This window comes from Acipenser ruthenus, chromosome 1 (assembly GCF_902713425.1).
Source record: "Acipenser ruthenus chromosome 1, fAciRut3.2 maternal haplotype, whole genome shotgun sequence".
NCBI lineage: Eukaryota > Metazoa > Chordata > Actinopteri > Acipenseriformes > Acipenseridae > Acipenser > Acipenser ruthenus.
The window spans coordinates 12,788,608-12,810,123 of record NC_081189.1 but is presented as its reverse complement, the minus strand read 5'-3'; the positions used below and the strand labels follow the sequence as shown (position 1 = coordinate 12,810,123).

General features: G+C 34.9%; 1 protein-coding gene across 1 annotated transcript; it reads left to right on the top strand.

Annotated features, from left to right (window-relative positions):
* Nucleotides 1-7,377: 7,377 nt before the first annotated feature.
* Nucleotides 7,378-18,121, top strand: LOC117403589 (fibroblast growth factor 5-like). The gene is made up of 3 exons (XM_059003671.1): nt 7,378-8,188; nt 9,746-9,849; nt 16,296-18,121. Exons 1-3 carry the CDS (start codon nt 7,969-7,971, stop codon nt 16,662-16,664), a joined length of 693 nt encoding a protein of 230 aa, XP_058859654.1. The 5' UTR covers nt 7,378-7,968; the 3' UTR covers nt 16,665-18,121.
* The last annotated feature ends 3,395 nt before the right edge of the window (nt 18,122-21,516 follow it).

The following is a 21,516-nucleotide window of genomic DNA, read 5'->3' as shown; positions in this document are numbered from 1 at the left end:
TAGGGGACACTGCTGCTGTACCTTTGAGCAAGGTACTTTACCTAGATTGCTCCAGTAAAAACCCAACTGTATAAACGGGTAATTGTATATAAAAATAATGTGATGTAATAATTGTAAGTCGCCCTGGATAAGGGTGTCTGCTAAGAAATAAATAATAATAATAATTTGGTCTTAAGACAGATAATGTACAGAGTCCTGGCCATCTCTGCTGTATGGCCTCCATGAGTATGTTTTCTTGTTTGTGGTATGCAAAACAAGCCCAGATTTACAATGTAAATAAAAGTAGTTTATAAAAAAAGTGAATTCTGCTTCTTTAATGCACATGCAGTCTGTACTGAACAAAGCTGTGGACAATACTTAAATGCAACCTTCATTTGGTATACAGTGTGCATAGCAAAGTTCTTTTGTGCATGGTTTTCATAGGTAGAATCTGTGGGCGGTCATTCATCTGTTAACAGATGTTTAAGCAATAGAGCCCTCACCAGTGAAATCTCTTGGGGAAATACCTATTGATATCTTGTGGAAGCAGTGAGGCGACTGTCATTCAGTCTTCAGTATCACAGGGCAGGTGTCTGCTCTTTTTTACCATCAGGAGGGAAGTCTCTCAAGGATTGTTATTGACAGCTTTGTGTCACTAGTTAGTGCTACCATTGACAGGTGGTTCTTTCCATAACCAAGCAACAGGTGTTTCATTGTTCGTCGTCAAATGGGCTATGACCATAGTGCAAAACAAAGGGCACTTTCCCAGCAATTAATGGCTACCAATTATGGTTAAGCAAATGTTTAGATCGGCCCGATGATTAAATGCCTAACTGACATGCGGAATGTTACATTTAAGCACTAAAGCCACCTACTGCTCTAGGATTGACAAATAACCTTTAACCCCAAAACAGGCTTTCATAAATCTATGAGGGGGGAAATGTCTGGAAGTCATCAGGTAATTGAAAATGAAAACTTAATGTTAGTCTGCTGAGTGTTTAATGATGAAGGGATGCATGGGCCCCTCAGAACAGACCAGCAATATTGTATTACAGTTTAGCTAATGCATTATTATTATTATTATTATTATTATTATTATTATTATTATTATTATTATTATTATTATTTATTAATTAATTTACATTTTTTAATGAAAAGTTCAAGTCTTTGAATCCTTTATATAACTTTGTTACCGTATTTTCATGTGTGTTTTCATCGGGCAGAGAGGAGTCACACTTATTCTCCATCATAATCTTCTTCTTATTTAATACTTCCTTTAACTCTTTTAAGGGTTTTATAAACTACTTCAAAAATAACCTATGCAGCTTTATATGTGTGCTGTGTTACTGCTGTCTAATGCTAAACCATCAAAGATGGCAAAGAAAAGGGGGAGGCACAGACATTTATTCAAAATCAAGTGAAACTGTACTGACAGAACCATTAAAAAAGTATACTTGAATATAGGCACTAAACCACTGGATGGTACATTTGTGTTTGTTTTGCACAAACTTGAATTTTTGTCTGAAAACAATACAAAAAAAACACTTCCGTTTTAAAAGCTATTTAAGTAGGTTATCTTTTCTGTTGTTATTTTGTTGCCAGGAAGGCTCTTTGCAATACGTAAAGCAATATTCTTAATATTTGTGCCTCATTATGGTTTGGCTACTGTACAGTGCCTTGCAATACTAACATTAAGCTTGAGCCTGTGAAAAATAATTGAATTTGATCACTGAACTTGAGAAAATGATGTTCAGAATTATTACTCACACTGTATTTACATTGTATGTATGAGTATTAATATATCTAGCAATTAGTAAAACATCTACGAAACTAGCTTTTTCAAACAATAATTTATTTTTAAAAAGTGAGAGCCCCAGTAGTCCCCGATTTTTTTTTTTTTTTTTACATTTAATAATTTTGGACGGTGGAGACGTTTCAATTGCAAGTTTATTTTTTATTTTTTATGAATTAAATGTATTGGATGTTGCTGCTCATTTCATTGTTACAAACAAGGACAGAAGGACAGGTGTGATATATATGTAAAATCAGCACTCGGGATATACGGCACTCAGATACACGTCAGTCGCGTTTTACCATCCTTGTATTAAGAAACAAATCAATTCCCATTATTTATTATGTAACATAATATATAATGTAACAAATGAATGCACTTACCCATCACACGCGATTTCCAACTCTGATACAATCTCTTCAGTGTTACAATTTATTTGATTATTCTTCACAGCCCGCGGTTTTTTTTTTCTTGCATGTGCAAATCAGTCTGTCTTTATTGTGCAGTTACACAGCGTTTCCTCCAGTTTCACCTGACAAAAATGCAGCAAAAACAAAGCGAACGAGACCAGCTACTGTAATGTAAAACAGCTAATCATTAAACAGTTTTAGATACTGTGATGTATGTTTTTAGTTGCTTTTGTGCATTTTCATTTGGAAGTGAACTGTGACATTAGGGCCTTATCGAGCACTATATTGTGCAATTTTGAATACTGACTTTGGATACTGTTTTAATTCCATATACTGTGTTATTGTTGTTTTAATCTTTTGTTAAATTGCAGTTCTGTGCATGGGTAACATTTTGATTTCATTTTGCTGTTGGGTCATTAATGGGGAATTTTTACATACTGCTAAAATACGCACCGGATTTAAAAGTATGTACTGTATTACAGTCCATGTGTTGTCTCTTTTGGCAAGTGATATTTTCAGAATCATATCGTTCTGAATTAAAAGTCTTTTGTTGAAAATATAGTACTTTACCAACAAAACCAACTACAGTACATCGAAATGGAAGCCTACTTATTTTAAAACACAGTCCTTTCAGCTATGTATTTTTGACATTGTATCTTTTTGTGTTCCCTGAAAAAACAGACAAGGGCTGGAACAGTCCAAAATGAAATAATCAGATATGCATCGCACTCGTTTAACCGTCACTGTAGTCAAAATTTTATAGGGTCGGACATGTGAGTGCTGACTGTATCTATACTGCCCTGTTTTTCTAAGTTAATACCTTCTCCACTGTGAAATTAATCAACTTAAGAACAAGCAAAACATTTTACATAGGGTCAAGATGCCAACCACTGTAAAGCAGATTCTGAATGATGCAGACATTTTAATGAAACATTCTGCTGAGAGTGCTTGCACTCTTTGATGGGATAGACCAGTGTACCTTATTATTTTAAATAAGCCTACTGCATGCTTTGCCATTAAAAAGTTCAGAAGCAAGATTAGTTTGTTCTCATTACTTTCTGTCAACAAGAATGCTCCAAACAAGGTCATTATTTATTTTATAACCCAATTCATAGTCAGAAGAAGAGAAGCCACCGTGACTGTGGGTGGTTACCTGTGATCACGGCAGAAAGACACAAAGTGTGAATGCTGAGCTGCAGTATAGCTAAATGTGTAAGTCTTTCTGACCCCAACTATAAAACTACAAACAAGATGACATCTTCAATGGTGCCATTATAGACCACATGTCCCCTTTACACTCTGGGTGATGAAGTGCATGCAGACATTTACAACTACAGTTTCACTCAGCTGTCTTCTTTCCCTGTTGCTTAGTTAGTGGTAGTCTTGTATACATCGAACATGCCATGGCCCAACAGAACATATATATGTTTTACTCATTAGACCGTAAACCTGCTATTAGTGTGAAATCACAAAGCATTTAGAGCGGGCTACAATCCAGTGGAATACATTATGCAGCAAAGGTTTGGTGTCTTTTACAACAGAATCAGTTAGTGTGTGGTTAGCTTAAGGTACCACAATTTAAGTTTAAGATCCTTCAAATACATAATAGTGCTGTTGTTTGCTAAGCTGAAATACCAATTTAAATATCGGATTCTAATGAGCAAATATCCCTTTTTGAATTACCCCCACAAACTGCTAAAAGTTACATTTTCCTTTTTTATTTTATATAATTAAATATAAAATCTAATATATTGGACACTGACAATGATATTGCAAAAGTCTACCAGAAGCCATAATAGTAGTACTATTATGTTAGATTTCGAAATGTCACAATTTTCAATTTTTGTCAGTTTTCGTTAAGTATATGGAGAACTACAAAGCAGTATGGAATTCAATATGTTAACATAACATTATTCAGCAGGTTTCATTCGACTTTATGAAGCAAAATTAGTTAATTTTATAGGATGATGCAAAACTTTTCGCCACAGTCGTATATTGAACTAATTTTAGTTGAAGCAAATGATAACTTATTTATTATTAAAATAAAAAAAAATTAAAAATGCAGTTTCTTTGTGACATAAATGTTCCTGTTGTCAGCTGGAATTGGCAATAAAAAAAGTCACTAATGTGTCCTGAACTTTTAGAGTGGAACTGCCACTCAACAATAGATGAGGTCAGAGCTAGGAACATAGCTAGTAACTGAGGTATATATCATTACACCAGCTTGTGCAATAGTATCCAGAATTAAAGGGTTAATCAGCAGATAATGCATTTTAAATGTACAAAACTGTACTGTACTGTAATCTGGAAGCAAGTACTAATTAATGTTTTCCTGATTTAGACCGGATGTTCTCATTATGTGCTGTGTGTTTTTACAGCTGAGGACGGGATATACAAGCTATTGCACAGAGAGGTATATTTGCTTCCAATATTGGAACTTAAAACTTGAAATGCTTCCATATATTGTAAGACAGGCATTAGTTTATTTTGGAGCTGATGTGTAAATACATGTTGATCAAAAATTCCTCTGCAAGACATAGCTGCATGGCGCTAGGGCACATAACTCAATATCCTGGTATAAATTCAAACAATGGAAGTCTATGAATAGAGTGCAGGCAGTTAAGAGGGAGGGTTCTTTACATGTTTCTCAGAAGGTGCCTTGTTGTCAGATTGTCATCATCAGAAAACAGGCATCACAAAACATGTATTATTGAAAGGCTTTTGTCTTGATCTTCACTCTAATGGTTCCAATACAATCATAAAAACCCAGGATTCTGGAATGGTTGTGACTTCTAAAACTGAGCAGAGACCATTTTCAATAAGATGGCTGCCAATACTTTCTGCACCTGTCTACTTTTTGTTTCAGCATTGTACAACAATATTAGCCAAAAATATTTTTGGATAATTTAAACTGAAATGGGAACAGTAATCACTTTTTCTTAACATCTACTTTACTTCAGTTGGAGATGCTCAGAGCAAGTCAGACTGCAAAATGAGCCCATAACATCTTAATATTTATATATGTACGGTAGCTAAAGCCAAACCTACAGAGTTACCCATAAACCATCACATTAACAGAATGACACGTTTCATACTTTATTTATACATTTTACACAAGTTTGGCATTTTCACTGAAAAACAAAAGCTTTCTTAATTACTTTTTTTCTGTAAAACGCAACCGTGTTCTTTATAAAGAATAGCGTGGTGCGGGTACCTACTGTACAGTAGTCTAGTGGTTGTGGCGAATCTCACTAGGGCTGGGACCAAATCAAAACTTTGACAACCCGCTAATCACACTTAAAAAAACTGTATTTAACAGCGTTTTTTTTTTGTATCTTATTTCTTCTACTCATAAAAAGAAAACACTGTTAAATACAGTTTTGTTAAGTGCGATTAGCAGGTTGTCAAAGTTTTGACTTGGTTCCAGCCTAGGTAGTATTTTCAACCTTGCCTCTGTATGAGTTTCTTTTGGCACTATTGTAAAAATACAAGGAGCAGTTCTCTGAATGGTGTGACACATCATGATAGTAATTAATCATGGCTAGCCTCCAGTCTGTTGTGGTTTGGCTGGAGAACGATTGGTTAGGCCTATGGTTTGGTGTGTTTTTGTTAACTATGACATTTTTTTTTCTTTCAGGAATTAAGAACACCGTAATTAAATATTAAATATTATTTCAACATGTAGGCTACATTTCTTATTATGTGTTTACTGGTCTTGGACAAGGCTTGCCACATCTCTGTCTTAACGTAACATGACTGCAAATTGATACACTTAATACAGAGATCCCATTGTTCTCTAGGACGTTTGTTCCTTCTTTTTACAATAGTCTTGTTGGATATTTGAGATAAAAGCTTGTAATACATAATACTCGCTGTTCACTTTATTTGCGAGGAAGTTACCATGACAAAACTAATATTAAAAGGTTATCCACAAAGAAACATGACTTGACAGCAGCATCTTCGTTCCGATTAAATGTTTGATTAAAATGTTAATATGTTGTTAGTCAATTGTTTTTACTTAACTTCTTTAACATCTAGTACATGTTTAGGGTTCTCAAATGCACAATATGCACAATTCCTGTCAATCATGTATGCTGTCTGTACCTCATTATATGCATACAGTATGTTGTTGCTACTTGGAAATGTGATATTATAATAAATAGCTTGTTATATATATATATATATATATATATATATATATATATATATCTTTCTTAACAGACACCCTTATCCAGGGCGACTTACAATTGTTACAAGATATAACATTATTTTTTACATACAATTACATTATTTTTCACACATTGTTTTTACATACAATTACCCATTTATACAGTTGGGTTTTTACCGGACCAATCTAGGTAAGAGTCCAGAGCCCTAACCACTCAAGAGTCAAGAGTCCAGAGCCCTAACCACTACTCCATATATATTAGCATTCATAGTAAATAGTGAGATAAATATTTTGTGAGACATGACTGAACATGAACTAGGACTATACATTTATATTTCATAAATCTTTGCTCTTATTCAAAGGGGATACTTTGGTTACTTGAGGTGAACACTTTCTGCAGACCAAAACACATAGATTTGGAATATATGCTTTATAAAACGCTGAAAACGTCACAATGGTATCCTAATTAAAGAAATTTCCTTTTTACAGAGTTTGCTGTGTGATGGAGGAGCTGGCTATACAATGATGTTACATACTGTAATTAAAATGTTTGTATTTTCATAGATTTAAAAAAATGTATACCGGTAATAATAAACTATGCTAATTTTAAGTTACCAGTATCTGGTGTAAAATGATTACACCAGAGGGCTGTTTTACTGTCGGAGCATGAAGCTGCCATATGTTTCACATTCTTTACACCATACTCGGACAATATGGTTGTAATATTTTGTACTTTTTGAAAATAGAAATATAACATGTACATGCTTTATGCATATTTATTTTAAACATTGCCTCTTTTTTAATTGTTAGCTTTAGTCCAGTTGCAAAAAAACAAAAAACAAAAAAAAAACCGCAGACCTGTTTGAGATTCATATTATATTCATATGCATCCTGCGTTCAAATACACCACGAATGTATACGTGTGTTGTATTTCTCATTTGTAGTGCAGGTTACTGCACATGCTCACGATTTCCCATATGCACGTGTAAGACTTCACTGTTAACCAGTCTACTGTCAATGAACTGAGGGATAACACCCAATCATTCATGCATACCACCTAACCATTTATATCTATTTTAAACCTCTGGGGAGTCACCATGGATCGTTAGGAGACCATTCTGTTCAAAGTATCTCTTCAGGACAGTCTATACTTTTACCACACGAAATGACTCATTCCCATATTCACTTGGGAATCCGTTTTCTGTTTGTTATAAATTATGTGTAGGATTTGCCCTTCTATTAAAATTAGCTCCTTCGTGCGTAAAAGGCTGTGCGTATGGCGTCCTGGCACGTTTTTTTCTGATGCCACTTTCTCAATGTCGGTTTCTACTTTTCTTGATTTTGTACGTGGGTCGGTTATGTGCAGGTCCCTTTTTTGGGGGAGAAATTCGGGATGGGAGAGCGTCCTTCAGAACTCAGGCATGCATCTAGCAGTGAGATCATTTGTGTTATAAATATCCCAGTGCCAGCAGAACTACTCCAGCTACTGGAGCCGAGGTTATGCCTACCAGAGCTGCAACTGCAAGTGTGTGGACACGCTTACTAGTGCATGGAGCAAAGGATCAACAACAACATGCTGGAACTGTCCTAGCAGAGGGAGAGTGCACCTTTCTGGAAGAATGCGCTTTTCTTTATTCCTTTTCCTCTTCTTCAGTCCTTTGATCCGCAGTGCCGCCGTGCCCGAATCTGAACAGGTTCTGTTGGAGGGTCAAGTTAAAGAAGAAGGCAGCAGCTCAGGGCGCAGGACTGGCAGACTTTACTGTAGGGTCGGCATTGGTTTTCATCTGCAGATTCACCCCGATGGGAGAGTTAACGGCAGTCATGAACCCAATCAGTTGAGTAAGTTTAATTTATAGTTCAAATACATGTTGCTGTTTGTGCACTGACCAGAAAAAATTAAAACATCATTGACCGTAAACGGTTTGAATAATTTATTTATTTACAGAGATTTAGCTTTTCAGCTGTTTAATGAATCACAATACAAAATAAAAAATAATAATAATAATAATAAAAAAAACATTTAAGAGAACACACAGGTGAATTTATTGTTTATTTTTAACAAAACAAAATATCATAGCGAGATTATAAAATCGCAGTTGTCTGGGTGTTAATAATATAGAATGTGTAATAATATAGAACATTACCTTGTTATAGTGTTTATGGTATTTAATATACGATTATCTATTTTGTTAGTAACATTGGTAAATATTAGGCTACTGATACCGTATGTATTACCGCTTATGAATTGCAGAAGAGCGTCGATCTGTGAACTGGTATTTCCAGTTATTACATGTCGCATAAATCAACTGTGTTTAACGCTGACATGAGGTTTAACATTCTGCATTATGTAATCATTATACGTTTAATGCTCTATTAACATCTGTGCTTTCAGTCCTCTAGGGAAAAGGCTATTTCCTGATCTGTGTTGATCATCTTGTATAAATCGATGTATATTAGGTTTTCTGGCTGGTGTTCTTTGTGTCTTGTTGTAGTCCTATCAGGTATGTGGGTAACAGGTGCAGGTCCAGGGATCTGAATGTTTAGAGTTGGTTATTGGCATGTACATGGTTGTCTGTGGTCCAATGCAATGCATCACATGATATGTGTGTGTGCGTGTGTGTGTGTGTGTGTGTGTGTGTGTGTGTGTGTGTGTAAACAAATATAGTTTTTAAATAAGGTTATGTTAAGAAGACAGTTAACAATAGTTAGCTATTAAATCATCAAAAGATTACATTTACATTGGCCTACTATGTAACAATTGGTATTTATGCCGTGTTGTACATATGATGTAATTCACTGGTACCTGTATACTGGTACAGTACAGTTTGATTGAATTGGCAGTTTTAACAATCAGCTTCTTTGCATTGTTTATATAACCACATTGCAAGTATGCACACTGAATACTTGGGATTTGTTATTTCTAAGCAGTATATTACTAATCAATTATATATACATATCATAACTCTTATAGGCTTAATAGGCCACTCTTAGAAATTTCATGGACTTTCATTGGAGCACATTTTATTTGGGTAAAAGTCATTCAGGGTTTAATAGCTCCATATATGATACCCCTTTAGAACGATATTGTTTTAATGATTCTATATAGAACACTTGCAAGAACCCTCTTTTCTGTGAAGGTGAACAAATAATTGCATCCATATTTGTGTGTGAGAAAGGGACTTTTAAAACAATCTTAATCTTATTGGAATGTTTGAAGCTATCAGTTTTGTCTCGGACATTTATGTTTTTGGATACTTTAAACACAAAATTAACAATATATTTTATGAGAAGGGCTACCACTCCAATGTGTGTGCAACTAAGCAGCTGTGTTTTGTAAATTATTATGGGTGAATGCTAACTGCTAATACACAGCTATTTCGAAATGTCTCTTTGCAGGTGTTTTGGAGCTCTTTGCGGTGTCTCAAGGGATTATAGGAATTCGAGGAGTTTTTACAAACAGATTTTTAGCAATGAATAAAAGGGGAAGGCTTCATTCAATTGTAAGTATTGTGATTTCATGTTATCTAAATGTCTGAAAGGAAACAAGAAAATAAAAACCTACAGTCTTTCTGATTAAAGGGTGTGCTTTGGAGAGGTTTTCCATAGCTGTTAAACCAGAATATGATTCTTTAGAATTTACCCTTGGGTTTTTTAAGCATCTGTGTGCTAGAAGTATAATCCATTTGACATCTAAATATAAACAGAATTAAGATTCAGTAGTGATTGTTAAACTGAATTATTTGTTCTTACTTTCTTGTTATGATTTATCAGGTCGGATTAATAATATTTGTCTTTCAATAAATACTAATGTGGTTTTGATCTAGAGGTCATAACATTGTACTAAATGTAACACTTCAGTCTCATACAAGTCCAGCATCAAAATAACATGACGTTTAAACATGACATTTTAATTGTTGTAATTATATTTAAATTGTTGTCAGTACCATCCTTCATTTACCAATTAGGAAAGTGAAAACTGAGCTTTTAACATACAGCTATGGCCAAATATTTTGCATCACCTAGAATTTTAGGATTGAGACTTCCCAAAAAAAATACAACAACTATATGAACATAATGTAGATATTTTATTTAACATCATGTAATCAAAGAAACCACAAAATGAAATAGCAAAAGTCTACCGGACGACATAATAGTAGTACAGTATTTCATGTTAGATTTTGAAATGTAATAGTGTACAAATACCGTACACATAGCTGCAAGTAGCATAGCTTAATAATTCCTTAACCTGGATACATTTCTGGTGCACCAAGACTTACTTTTATGCAATACAAGGCTATCGATATGTTTAACTAAGGGGTAGGTTTGCACAATTGTGTACAATTTTGGAGCTGTTCAAAGCCATTTTAAAAATATAAACACACACCACACAAGAGAGACTACTTATAAAAATGTGTACAGGTAAGCAGTTTGTTAAACATTATGTTCCACATCTTAAAATCCATGTGTACATGTTAAAGAAAAAAACATTGTACTTAGATGTGACCAGTAGACAGGCACTTATGTTTGGTGAATACTTCAATTAGCTGAATAAAAAAAAAAAAATCTGCTAAGAGGATTATACTGTAAACGTATTTAGTATTAATTTATTAAAAACTATTTATACAGGACAGGACTATGGGGACAGCAGTCATCTAGTGCACATAGGGCAGTCATTCTGCTGGAGCAGCAGGAGTAGAGTTGCACATTTAAATTCAGTATATTAAATGCAAGGATACAAATATTTCATTTGTGTAGTGTATAAACATGGATCTTTGTAAGTCATTATACAACATCTCAAGTGTTTGTTCTTTTTAGCAGGGTTTCATATGTATCCTGATTTATTGTTATTTTTTTTGTTTATGAAATAATGTATGACTTCCCCTATGGTTACATTTTAATTATGGCACCTCTATCCTTATAGAAACTATATCAAATAAACAAACAACTATGTTAATGGTAACTGTTGTGTCTGCATTAAATAACTCCACACAATTATACTAGTTTTAGATATTTGCTAGTTTTTAAATACTGCTATAGTGTAGTAGAATGCTGTTTTAGGGAACTCATGTCAAGATAGATTCTTACTCGAAAGAATATTCTTAGTCACAAGTATTACTATTATCAGGAAACAACCCACTTGTACAGTATGCTCTATAAATCAATAAAGTTAAGAGCAGTAAATTTACCCAGCTGCCATCCCTCATGTTTGGTTCTATTCAAAATACATTAACTAAGTCATTATTATTATTATTATTATTATTATTATTATTATTATTATTATTATTATTATTATTATTATTATTATTATTATTATTATTATTATTATTATTATTATTATTATTATTAATAATGGGCAGCAGTGTGGAGTAGTGGTTAGGGCTCTGGACTCTTGACCGGAGGGTTGTGGGTTCAATCCCCAGTGGGGGACACTGCTGTTGTACCCTTGAGCAAGGTACTTTACCTAGATTGCTCCAGTAAAAACCCAACTGTATAAATGGGTAATTGTATGTAAAAATAATGTGATATCTGTATAATGTGAAATAATGTATAATGTGATATCTTGTAACAACTGTAAGTCGCCCTGGATAAGGGCGCCTGCTAAGAAATAAATAATAATAATAATAATAATAATAATATTAATCATCACAGTTGAATAACAGTTTAGCAACTGGATAATTTACTAGCTTGTCAGGTAAGTTTCTACCAAATTTACTTACAAAAATCCTTTAATGGACCACCCGCAAAGTTGTTAAGTCTTAATTTGTAAAAATACAAGGACATTTACTGGCCCTTCTGCGAGCTTGAGAAATAAAAAAAAAAAAACAAGGGGTCAGTGAAGCTGATAGAAATGTTTGTATTCATAGTTCATAGTTGATAACATGGCTAAATGGAACAGAAAGTACAGTAATTACATAATTTTCCGCTTTTTTGCACTGTTCAACAAAGCAGAACGTTTGACTTATTTTTAAATGTAATTCAGTTGTCGTCCAGGGGCACCACATTGAACAAACAATGGATTCCATAAATCTGTGGGCATATTTCCAGAAGAAAAAGGATTTTGAATAACCATTACTGTTAACGGAGGCTTCATGAATGCATGTATTTTGTTTTTAGTTTAACCTATTGTAGTACTGGTCAGGACATTCTGCAGTGTGTGAGTGTAGCAATCAATATTTCCATTTTTTTTTACAGCTGTCAGCTTATGAAATATATTTAACAAATCTCAATGATAATAATTTGTTTAATTCACCTTGTTGTGTCCTTTATATTAAATAGTATTTTCTTTTTATAACACACAGTGCTTAAAACTATATAATAACATTTATTTATAATATGGCATTTTTATTTTTAATTCTTTATTATTCTGTTTTATGTTTAAAGCATATGAACATGAGATCATTCATATTCCAAAGCCACCCATTGTATCCTCTTTAACAAAATATTTTTTTTGTAAAAATAATAATAAAAAAAATAGTTTAGGGTATAGGCCTAGAAGTTATAACTCAGGAGCAACATTTGTGATATCCAATCCAAATGTCAGTGCCCTCTTGCTGTAAATTATGAATTTAATAAAAAAAAAAACAGCATCTGTCTTTTTTTCTTTCCTGGTTGGATAAAGTTATTTAATGGACTAATGGGTTTCAACCAGTACAAAGGAAGCCCTGCTCCTGTCACTCACTGCAGCTCTTTGATAGAAAAGTCATTCTGATGACTTTGAGCTGAACTGTAGATAAAAGTAAGTCCTGCAATTATTTTCACAAAGGCTTTGCTTCTCTTATCTGTTCTCAGTGCTTTTCATTTGCCCGCTTTATAGATGGTAACCCAATCAAACCACATATGTCCAATTTCTAAACTTCATTAAATTCAGGCATAAATTGCATGCTCAGTAATTATCGGTTGCAGCACATTATGTGTGTCTGTGTGTGTGTGCATGTGTGTGTGTGCGCGTGCGTCTGCGTGTGCATGTGCATGTGCGTGTGTTAGTTTGCGCGTGTGCATGCGTGTGTGCTTGCACATGCGTGTGTGTGCGTGCTCGTGCGTGTGTGTGTGTTGGGGAGGGGGCGGGCAGGTCATAGCACAAAGCTCTCCAGCAACACTGTAAACACGGTATATAAATAAATACAGTTTGTACATGCTATAATTAAGACCAGACACACAAGGCATTCCAAGCACTGAGGAATTGTTTGGGTGGTAGACCTAATTATGCAGCAGTGTGTAATAAATACTATGTTATGTTTCAAAATTCTTGTTTTTTTCAAGCTTTGTTTTTTACCATTGTCCCATAATTCCCTCTTAATGTTGCTTTTTAATAGCTTTTTCTTCACACATTTAGGGTGCGTATGTATGTTTTACAACAGGTTACGAGCAGCCTTCTTGCTTGACATTATAAAACTACTGTATATGCCTTTGGTGTAAAACAAAAATCAATTAGAAATACCTGGTTTACCTTTAGATATGTCAAAGTCTTTAAAAATGTATCTATCACATTAACCTAAAACTATTATTTAAGAGATAATGATCGACTAACCAAAATACCACCATATCATTATGAATGAGATTATAGATCAACTCAATTAAACCCCAAATCTTCACTATAAAACCTTCTAGATTTTGCACTTACCGTAGCAATTACCAGGGAATATTTGTGTTTGTGTGGTGGTGGTGGTATGAGCGGGGTGTTAGGAGGCTGTGTGGTCCAGTGGTTAAAGAAAAGGGCTTGTAACCAGGAGGTCCCCGGTTCAAATCCCACCTCAGCCACTGACTCATTGTGTGCCCCTTGTGCTCTGTCTTTCGGGTGAGACGTAATTGTAAGTGCATAGTTCATACACCCTAGTTTCTGTAATCGCCTTGGATAAAGGCGTCTGCTAAATAAATAAATACTGTACTTCCTTAGTGTTCAGTATAGCCTTCCTAGAGCAATTCTAAAGCAAAGATTCAAAACATGTAAATAGATTATTTGAACTACTTACGGAGTTAATAAAATACACCCTTAAATCCAAAAGTACATAAATCAATAGATATAATATTAAAATATTTGAGTTAAGCATCTTTAAAAAAAACAAAATAACATGCACTGCTGTAATAAGGCCTAAGGGTATATTATGAGCACGTATTGCAGATTGTTTGCACAGTTTAGCCCTTTCTGAGCTGACAAGCAGTGCTAACATTTAAGGACATGTAAATGCTGACTTTACTCAAAAAGATTGTGCATCAAGTGAGTAAAGTTCAGGGAAGCCCTACTTAAAATACAATTTGAAGACTTTTTTTTTCCCTACTTGAAGAAGGATTTTCATATCCTCAGGAAACATCTATTTAATACTGTTTCCACCAAACAAGTAGACTCAACAGAATAAATGAAAGCAAAAAAAAAGGAGCATTCTATTTATGTGCCACTACGCCCACTACGCAAACGTGTAATTTTTACCATATTCCGACAGCTGTTAATGTCTATGTTTAGAACTAAAAAAGGGACCTGTCTATAGACTGAGGTGGACGTCATTGTATATTAGTTGGAGTGGAGCTATGCTAAAATGGTAGAGTTTAATGGAAGTTAAGATTCAAATTACATTTGGGACATTTGTTACGGTAAAATAACCACAGCAAAAAAGAAAAAATAGCACAGCAGTCTCAAAAACATAGGTAGCCTGATATAACTATTAAGTTCAATGGAGTGATGTGTGTATGTATTGTATATTTAGCACATGCTGTGTTTTTTGTAAATCTATTTAGTCTCCAAGGCAGATCTCCCGCTTGCTATAGTGGTCTTTGAGTTTTTTAGTTTTTTGGCGTATATCCTGCCCCATAATATGTGGTTTGAATTCTTGTAAAATAATAGCCCTATTTGCCATTTTTTTTGTGAAAAAGAAAATACAATACAAACAAGCAACTCAGAATGTTGAAAGACTCGAAAGTGTTTGTTAATAGATTTTGTGAACAGTTTCACAGAAATAGGGCAAATTACAATTGCACCAGGTATAGTGCGGCACATAACATTTTAATGCTACATTTGAATAGGGGATGTGCATCTTGGCTTGTGGACTCAGGGGTAACACAATACTAGGGATATTCAGTTTATTAATTGTGGCAGATGGTGTAGACACTGATCTCTAGAAGAAAATCCTTTCTTCTAGAGATCAGTGGGGGGACTGGTATTAGATTTACAGATATACTGTAACTGTGGCATGCAGTCACTTGCTAGTATCACATCCTGTACAGCCATGGTCTGAAACAGCCGCTGGCATATTTCAAACTTGGTTGGCAAAAACAGATACATCATGCACTGCTCAGTTCTAGCCATGGATTATATCCATGCACTCCCAAACCATCTAGACTTACCCATGGAACAAACTGTTTTCTTTATGTGAATCATTACAGCTTCACGTCATGTAATAGAAGATGGATTTAGTCAATAATAACCTCAAGTGCACTGTACTGCTTTAGGAGCGTCAGAGCTATGTTGGCTTTACAAGACAATTAATATAAGAAACATTCTAAAAACATTCACCGGAATTCCAAAATACTTTGTGGATGAGAAATTTCCTGTAAAATGATACAGGGCAGTTGATTATTCTCAGGCACACAATGGCAATTAACTAATTACAGACCTGCATGAAAAAAAATGCATTAGGTTATTTAACTTAGTGGTAATCATTCCACCAGAAGCAATCAAGCTTAAAGGAGCTTATAGTGTGTCATCCAATTGTACCTTATTAAAAGCAGAAAATACGCTTTGAATTGCAGAAGTCAGTGTCACAATGTAATGTTTTCCTTTTCCCAGCTCTTTCACTCCAGCTTGCCCACCTCATACTACTGTGTGTTTGTTCAGTTGATTCGCAAAAACTGTCATCTTTTGTGTTTTTGTTACTGAGCTCACAGCCTGGGAAAGCTTTTCCAGATTTGTGAGCGACCTTTTAAAATTGGATAATTTTTTGTTGTTTATTTTTAGGAAGAATTTACAGATGATTGCAAGTTCAGGGAACGATTTCAAGAAAACAGCTACAACACGTACGCCTCTGTGATACACAAAAACCACAGGACTGGAAGAGAATGGTTTGTGGCCTTGAACAAAAGGGGCAAGGCCAAAATGGGGTCCAGTCCCCGGGTGAAGTCCCAGCATGTATCAACGCATTTCCTGCCCAGGTTCACCTCCCGTGAACAAAATGAGCCTGGGTTTACCATCACTGAGAAAAAAACTACAGAGAAAAAAAAGCCACCACCACCACCACCAAAGCCTCCAACACCAAAGGTTAACCTGAATTCAGGACAGAAGCGTGTTCAAACAATAAAATACTGGCCCAAGTTTAGATTCGGATAGGTTCTGTCCGGGATTTTGTTCTGTATAAAATGATTCCAAGCACCTGCCTTTACGACAGAGGCTAAGGTTGGGCTGACTTTAACACATTCAATTACTTAGCTCAACTCTAAGCAAAGATGTCTTCTAATATAAGAAGCATTCTAATCGATGGAATATGCTTACCACTCAAGGGCTGAGAAGATTCCAAATGAAGCATAGAAAACAGTGGAAGCTATTGGTCTGAATACAATTGGATTTCTTGTTGTCATGACTCTATTGTTTACATTCGTGTTATTCCATAATGTCTTCCACAACCTCTGAGACAGTGCAAGGATGCACCTTCTAACTTAATGATTGTGAGAATCTGCTATCCTTAATGATTTAATACAGTTTTTCGGCTCGGGGAGAAACTTAAGTGTGACTTTTGGTTGAGAGCTCATTAGTAGTTTCCAATTTGCAGATCAACCACAACTTAGAAAAGGCAGACCACACAATTGTTTGCTTATGCCAAGTTTTCATGTTGCTTTAAACAACTTTGTACATTCTTTGTATTGCATTTATAGACTTCTCTGCGCAAGTTTTAAATGTCATTTAACTTAAAACAACATATTTTTTATGTTGTCAATTGAAACCACATGTTTGTTTTTTGTTTTAATGAGGATAAATGTGCATTGGTTTGTTAAACCTCTGAACCCAAGGTTTTCTTTTTTCAAACAGCTGGAAGGATGATTTGCAGACTGTCAATCAAAACTATCACTTCACTGTTTGGCTGTTTAAAATATCCCTGCCATGACCCCTCAGCATTCCTGCTATGAAAGTTTCACAGGGATAAAGATGCCTTGCAAGAGAACTACATGTTTTAGGGAGGACTCAAGCCATAGGTGTATCAGATGGCCGCCATCAATGTCACGGATCATTATCAAACACGGTCATCGTTAAATAAACCAGCCTGTAAAAACCTCCCTGGGACTTGAGTCAGCAAGGTAATGATTCCTGCAGTGCTGTTTATGAGTGAAGCAAATTATTTAGGGTTATAATGGAAAACATTGTTCTCTGAGATGGTTTTACTCTATGTTCTGCAATTACTGGCATATAGGACATGTACAAAGTTTCTCTTCCTATATTTTCCATGACTCTGACCTCATTTCTTTTTTTTAATACTACAAAGAAAAGCTTTGTGATCAATTAATTGATTGACCTTTTCTAAAGAAAACTTGTTTTCATTTTAGAAAATCAAATATTTAATACTGAATGTGGTGTTAAGTGACAATAAAATGATGGTGTTCTTTAATATTGCCATCTTTTTTTTCTGAATTTAAAGGCTTATAAAATGTATAGCTTGTGCATATCTGATTGAAAATATGCAGACCTCACTGTGAAGGGCCAGGCAAGTAAAGTATCTGATGTCAAGAATTTTTCAACTGATATTATGTTTTAAAAAAGTCTTAAACTTAAACTGCAAAAAAAACCAAAACAAACTTTGAACCCTTTGTATTCAGTGATATACAGTACAATATATCAGTCTGAAATATTAACCAAAACTTTATTAATTATAACTAAATAAATACACATCTGAAATGTATATAATATCTGAAAACTGGAAGTTTTGTTTGCATCAATAAACATACTAAACTACAAGTTTTGTGTTTAGAATGAGCCTGGTGGGATGTAGTTCTCCAATTATTTTAACGTTCTCCTAAAAAAAAGTATACTGCTTACTAATCAATATAAAAAATACAATTTGATCTTGCCCTGGGGGGGGGGGGGCCTCAATTCTCATTCCCAGTGAAATGTCACACGACCGCCTACAGTGTTAACCTCTGTTGTTTATAGTTACTGAAGGTTCTTTCACATTAACAGTTTGTTAAAAATAAAAAATAAATACAATCATATATATATATATATATATATATATATATATATATATATATATATATATATATACACACACATACTTTTCACTGCAGTGTTCTCTAAATGCATTAATTAAATAAGGTTTGATATTCATGAAACATTTCTATGGTGTTTTTAATGAGGGTTTAAGGTTTATTCTCATGTTTCAAAACATTCTCGAACCTCGTAGAAAGTTTACAAACATTGTTATAAAAGTAGTCTTTAAATAAAGTGTGAGAAAGTTTAATGTTTGGTATCAATAGGCCAAAATCCTGACACAGGCAAATGTTGCTGTAGACTAGCAATTTAACTAATCCACCTACAAGCTACAGTCCCAGCTGCAGTGTAATCAAAGTCTTGTCACTTCACGCTTACAGTTAATGAACCAAACACTAATATATTCTAACTAGCCATTGAGGAAACACATCTAATTACATTTTACACACCACCATTCTCAAGAACAATATGTAAGTGAAGTATTAAAAATTCTGTTCTGTTCTCTGTTACTTTAAGATACAGTGCCGTTAGAAAGTCTACACCCCCTTGAACTTTTTTCACATTTTGTTGTGTCAGTGCCTCAGAGTTTCATGCATTTAAATGAGGATTTTTTTCCACTTATCTACACACCATACTCCACACTGATAAGGGGAAAAAGTTTTTATTGACAAAAAATTATATATTAAAAATACAGAACTGAAAGATCATAAGTTAATACTTGGTGGAAGCACCTTTGGCAGCAATTACAGCTGTGAGTCTGTTGGGATAGGTCTGTACCAACTTTGCACGCCTAGATTTGACAATATTTGACCATTCTTCTTTACAAAACTGTTCAAGCTCTGTCAAGTTCCTTGGGGAGCGTTGATGGACAGCAGTCTTCAAGTCATGCCACAAATTTTCGATTGGATTTAGGTCGGGGCTCTGAGCCACTCAAGGACATTTACCTTTTTGTTCCTTAGCCACTCCAGTGTAACTTTGGCTGTGTGCTTTGGGTCGTTGTCATGCTGAAAGGTGAACTTCCGTCCCAGTTTCAGCTTTCTTGCAGAGGGCAGCAGGTTTTCCTCAAGGACTTCTCTGTACTTTGCTCCATTCATTTTCCCTTCTATCCTGACAAGTGTCCCAGTCCCTGTCGATGAGAAACATCCCCATAACATGATGCTGCCACCACCATGCTTCACAGTAGGGATGGTGTTCTTTGGGTGATGCGCTGTTTTGGGTTTGCGCCAAACATAACGCTTTGCACTTAGGCCAAAAAGTTCCATTTTAGTTTCGTCAGACCACAAAACTTTTTGCCACATGGCTACAGAATCTCCTGAGTGTTTTTTTGCATACTTCAAACAGGATTCAAGGTGGGCTTTCTTGAGTAATGGCTTCCTTCTTGCCACCCTACCATACAGGCCAGATTTGTGTAGTGCTTGGGATATTGTTGTCACATGCACACTTTGACCAGTCTTGGCCATAAAAGCCTGTAGCTCTTGCAAAGTTGCCATTGGTCTCTTGGTAGCCTCTCTGATCAGTCTTCTTGCTCGGTCATCCAGTTTGGAGGGACGGCCTTATCTAGGCAACAACTGCTTTTCAACAACTTTGTTCTGGAGTTCTTTTGAAAGCGCCTTGGTGCTCATGGTTGAGTCTTTGCTTTGAAATGCACTACCCAGCAGAGGGAACCTACAGGAACTGCTGAATTTATCCTGAAATCATGTGAATCACTACAATTTAACACAAGTGGAGGCCACTTAACTTGGTGTGTTATTTTGAAGGCAATTGGTTACACCTGAGCTAATTTAGGATTGCTATTACAAGGGGGGTGGACACTTATCCAACCAAGCTATTTCAGTTTTTATTTTCAATTAATCTTCTACAGATTTCTAGAATATTAGATAAATGAAAAAAAAATAGTTTAATGCATTTTAATTCCAGGCTATAAAGCAACAAAAGGTGAACATTTTGAAAGGCGGTATAGACTTTCTATAGGCACTGTACATTCATTTAAAATGTTAAATGCCCACTTTATGAAAAGGAAATAAATAAAATGGAAGTTCCAAAAGGATATTTTATCTGCATTTTACCAGCCACAGAGCATTACGCTTAATACAGGCTCAGGAAAGCGATAACTGCCAATTCAAACAATTAAAAAAAAAAAAAAAAAAAAAAAAAAAAACTACATTTTAAATAAAACTCTTCATTAATCCACAGGACCCAAGGGAGGCATCTGCATGTTGCTGGATATCAAATTATAATGTTCTAGAATTGTGCCTGAGGGAGTTTGAAGAAAAGACAATTCAGCTGAACCTTTTGCTTTGCTTTACTTCTTCATGTATGAGGCCAAAAAAAAAAAAAAAAATCCCATGTGAAAATGAACATTTGTATGAAGAAAAAGGGGTAAATAAATAACAATAAGATCAGCAATATGGCAACTTACAAAGAGGACTACACACTAAAATTAGGCTCACCATAACTTGGAGTAACATGTTATTTGGAAAACTGGACTAGCTGTTATTAGTTTTTATACTGTATACAAAATAAGTACAGAAATATTGTATTTTTTAGAGATACAACCATTTTTTAAAAATTGATCATTTATTGATTGCCATGGCTTTTATGTTGCAAAGTAGTGTCATACACTGGACATGTTTACACACACAAAAAAGGACAGGTATGCTGTTCTTGCACCTTTGTTATACACTATGATACAATTTACAATGCATCCTGCTTTAGGGGGGTTTACAACCATCTTGTCTGTATCGTGCAAGTGGGCGTCATTGTATTTTAATTGAGGTGTGGTTATGCAAATAATTTTGGTGTCACACATATCAATGCTTTCATGGTAAATTTAGCTAGTAGAAAGCGTGTTCTATAGTCCATTGTTCTAGAGCCATATGATTGTCATTTGAAGACTTAGCAACAAAGCTGCATGTCTTTCTTATTAGTCTAACTTGCACATTTGTATCCCTTTTTCCCCCATTACAACATCCCGAGCATGTAT